The sequence below is a fragment of the Artemia franciscana genome, chromosome 15, assembly GCF_032884065.1.
Source record: "Artemia franciscana chromosome 15, ASM3288406v1, whole genome shotgun sequence".
In the NCBI taxonomy this organism is placed as follows: Eukaryota; Metazoa; Arthropoda; class Branchiopoda; order Anostraca; family Artemiidae; genus Artemia; species Artemia franciscana.
This window is the reverse complement of record NC_088877.1, coordinates 16,973,795-16,978,103: the sequence shown is the minus strand read 5'-3', so window position 1 is coordinate 16,978,103 and position 4,309 is coordinate 16,973,795. Positions and strand designations below refer to the sequence as shown.

The 4,309-nt window shown below is 41.2% G+C and overlaps 1 protein-coding gene across 1 annotated transcript; it reads right to left on the bottom strand.

The window, feature by feature from the left end:
* Positions 1-1,840, bottom strand: LOC136036547 (piggyBac transposable element-derived protein 2-like). Its single transcript, XM_065718851.1, has 2 exons — positions 889-1,840; positions 1-776 (listed from the first exon to the last, which is right to left on the bottom strand). Exons 1-2 carry the CDS (start codon positions 1,838-1,840, stop codon positions 1-3), a joined length of 1,728 nt encoding a protein of 575 aa, XP_065574923.1.
* Between the last annotated feature and the right edge of the window lie 2,469 nt (positions 1,841-4,309).

The following is a 4,309-nucleotide window of genomic DNA, read 5'->3' as shown; positions in this document are numbered from 1 at the left end:
CTACATAGTGTGGTAAGTCAGAAAACAATTCCTGTTGGGTGTGAAAAACAAGGACACTTCACATTTTACGCATTTCACTTTGGAATGAGCTTGTACACATACTCTGTATCTCTGTTTGCTCTCTATCCAAGCCGGGAAGTGCCCCTGTCCATCGAGTCTTGTCGAGTCTGGGGGGCGACAAGTATAATTTCTTTTTTTCTGAGAGTTGGTATCTGCGTCACTGAAAGGTCTACCTCTCTTTGGTGTTGCCAAAGATGCACCAGATAGAAGTGCACGTGCCACATCTGTCTTGAACTGTAGCAGGTTCATTGGTTTCTGCCCAGCAGCAAGACACCTGCGGTATAAGAGCCAGCCATTCACAACGGAGAGGTCAAACAAGAAGAAGAAGATCCTCATGTACCATTTGCTCCGTGACTTGAAGTCGATCCTGTAAAGCTCCAGCAACATGTCGGCAAGATCTACACCACCCATAAAGCGGTTGTACTCCTTCACACAATATGGTCGCTTGACATCGGCATACTCGTTTCTTTTACCATCCCACCGCCTACACGTATCTTCTGGGTCTAGGGCGGCATAGGTCGAAATCAAGTGGACTGGCTTATTGTCATACCACTTCACCACAATGGCATTCGACTGCGTTTCCACTCGCCAGTTGTAAGAGCCTCTTCCTCGGGCTTTCAATTTGCTGTCTGATTGCAAGGCACAGCCTTTCAACCTGCTTGCCCTCACTGTGGCCAGTGTAAGTATGCCCTGATCACTTTGTATTTGTGCCAAGTCTAACGAGGAGAACCAATTGTCAAAGAATAACTTGTAATTTTTGTGCTTGGGTATTCCTCTTGCAAGCCGCAGGACAAAATCAGCTCCAACTCCCAGGTCACTGACATCAACCGAAACCACTCTCCCCATCCCTTGAGATGAACTTATAACCCCACTTATGCGGTTTCTTGGGATTGTACTGCTTCAACGAAATCCTCTGTTTTGTCGGCACAATTTGCTCGTCTACTGGCTGGTGTTCTTCTGGGGGTATCTTCATAAAGTTATCTCTGATCATCTCTATCAGAGGACGAACTTTGTGGATCTTGTCGTGCCCAGGGTCTCCTCGTGGTTTCTGGGTAAGATTGTCGTTGAAATGAAGATACTTTTTGATCTGCTCGAATTTGTCACGCGACATGGCATCAGCTATTACAGGGTAGCGCGTTTCGTTTGACCAGTAACTGCGGTATGACGGCATTTTCACTATTCCTGTGAATGCAAGGATCCCTAAGAAGCATTCCACCTCGGCAGATGAAACTCCAAATTCTTTGGCATCTTTTTGAAGAGCGTAAATTTTCGTTTGGTCACGTATATGGTTGACAACGCCTTGGTCAAAAAACAGCCTGACAAATTCCAGGGGTGTCTTGCCACTCATTTCTTGGTCGACGACAAGATGATCCTTCCACGCAGCATCTGGCTGGACGAAATCCACTTTTCTCCAAGCAAGGTCCCGTCTTTTGCTTGGTTTCGAAGCAGCAGTGCCTGAGCTCGTGGCATTTTGTCTGGCGATCTCGACGTCCTCATGGTCATCCTCACTGTTGTGGTCGTCAGCTTCAATTCGACCGCTTTCTATTTCTTCTTCAATCTCTTCTTCCTGCGGGTTATTATCAGGATCAGGAAGGAGAAAACTAGGATCAGATGGGTCCTCATCTTCATCAGACAGATCTTCGAGGTCGGAGTTGTCTTCCGGGCAAAGAAAAAAATTCAGAGCCTGTGCTAATGACACGGGGCGTCTTCGAAGTCTTCGCTGGACAGCCGAATACTCATCTTCCACAGTTTTTGATGTACACGGAGAAGGTTGGTCCATTTCTGCACTGTGAAAAATATATTTGGTAACAGTCTAGTAGGGGAGACCGGGATTGACCCGGACACGGGGTTGACCCGGACACGGGGTTGATCTGGACAGTCAAGTATGGACACCTAGCGGTTTAGTAAAAATTCTCAAAAAATCACGAAAGGTGCACCATCAACTGCCCTATTATCAAGTCAGTTTGGATCTTGATACACGAAGCCATTTGTTTGTATTTTGCAAAAAGTGTTTTTCAAGGTAAGAATTTTTTTCAAGGGTCTCTGTTTGGAGTTTAATAGAGTGGACCAGGCTGCTGGATTTGCAATGACATTTTTTCAAGAGAAAAGTAGCTCACATAGAAAGATTCTAGAGCAGTTTATTGAGCGCCATCTATTTGATTTTTTTTTCAAATCACTTTGACGTCGCACGAGGACACATGGGGTTGGGCCGGACACGGCGATTGGGGGTTGGTTCGGACATTTTTTTATCTGTCCGAACCAACCCCGTCTCTAAAAGGTTGGTATTTAGGGTAGAAAATACACGGATGAATGCTTGAAAATAAGTATTTCTACTAAGCAAGTACAGCAGTTCGCATTAGGAATATATTTTAGTGGTATACTAAGCGGTCTTTGAGTAAAATCTCAGCTCGTTCCAACTCCGGTGAATGGTGTGTCATTTTAAAGCTTTTTTGTCATTTTATATAGCTGAAGTACTGTTTTTTACTTTTTATACTTTTATGCATATTTGAAAAAAAAAGAAGTAGAAATCTAATGGTTTAGCATGGTGTCCGAACCAATACTGGGGCCGTCCGATCCAACCCCGTGGGTAGGGGTTGTTTCGGACATTTCAAAAAAATGAAAAAAAATAAAAATCTTTTTTTCCTTTTTGTAGAAAAATCTGAAAAAAATCTCGAAGGTAGTCCTAACGGATACGCATTTTATGGTGAAGTCAGAACTGGAGAAAAGTCAATGGCTTAGAAGATATGCCGTTTCAAAAAATCGCGTCCGGGTCAACCCCGGTCTCCCCTACATTGTTATTGACGACGGCAACTCCACCAGTTCTTGTCTAGATGGCTCTTCCGAGCGATAAAATTCAGAGCTATGCCTGCCGGATGGTTCCTTGAAGCCACAGAACATGGTCGAGCTCTCAAAATTTGATTCCAATGGTGTAAAGCAACTGTTTTCATGATATCTAGGCATCTCACACTGTATACGGCTTGCCGTCTCATCTGGTCTCGCTACCGCCGGATGGTTCCCAGAGGAACCACGACGTTGGGGATCGTTTCTATCCTCTGGTTTTCCAGCTATAGGAGTGTATGATAGCTCATCTGAACAAACAAAACGTCCTCTTTCTAAAACTTTTAGAATCTAAACTCTAGCACAATAAACAATAAAGTTATTCACAAAAAAGTATTCTCACCTTTCAGGAAAAACAAGCAAGGCTAGAGGGCACAGGTTCAAACTTCATTACCTCACACAAGGGTGACAGATTACGGACTAAGAAAAATACAAACCTGTCTAGGTAGATCAGATTGAGACAATGGCAAACGGATTGACGTTAATACATCAAACGGTCAGGATTAAAATAAATTAAAAAGTTCATGGTTCCTGAGGGAACCTTCAGGCATCAAAGGGTGCAAATTGAGGCAGGACGTATCATCTTCAATTTTTCCAATTTTCTTTCACTATTAACCATCTTATTTTTAAGAAGCGAATGTTCTTTATCCAGATTATCGACCCTTGTAGTAAGAGTACCTAATTGATGTTTCAAGCTAGAGCTATCATATGAGGTGTCTAATGAAATATTCATACCTTCTCGTTTCGGATTTTTCCTTTTACGTCCCATTGTACATTAATATTGTACTAATATCAAATATTAATACGTATTACTAAATCTCCAACAGTTCTTGAAATAATGTTTTCAGCATTAAATGAGTATCCAAAAGTTCTTGAAATATTATTTTCACATAAACCCACACAGAGGTCTTAAATGCGTCTTACCCTGACGAGAGCATTGAATGAACTGAGAGCATTGAATGATATGCTATGTAAGTGTAAAGAGCATCGATTTTCCTTATAATTATATTTTTCTTAAACATTTTCGTATGAAATAAATCCTTCTTTTTGTACTTCCCAATTGAAAACGGCTAGCCCAATAAATAGCTACGGGTGTAGCTAGATGTACGGTTGTTTGCAAGTAGAACATTTGATTGAATGAGTCAGTATATATTTTGACCTTACGTTAAATGCTTGTAAATATATTTATTGTATATTGAACAATGCTCAGTATCCATTTTCTGTGCTAGTTTATTCAAGAAATAAAATAATATATTTTTATTTACTATATGGAATGACCATAATCGTATGAAGTAAAACTTAAAGGGTGTTTGACTCTGAAGGAAGTTAGGAATACTTTTGGCTTATTTTATTAGGCATTTATTAATCAGTAACTTATAATATTAGGTAGAAGAAAGAACCCATTAAAGTA

Excerpts from the sequence above, each read along its gene's own strand:
- LOC136036547 (XM_065718851.1), bottom strand. The coding sequence starts at position 1,840 with ATGGACCAACCTTCTCCGTGTACATCAAAAACTGTGGAAGATGAGTAT. Across the intron at positions 777-888 it reads GGATGGGGAGAGTGGTTTCG|ACTTGGCACAAATACAAAGT; the intron begins GTTGATGTCAGT and ends TCTCCTCGTTAG.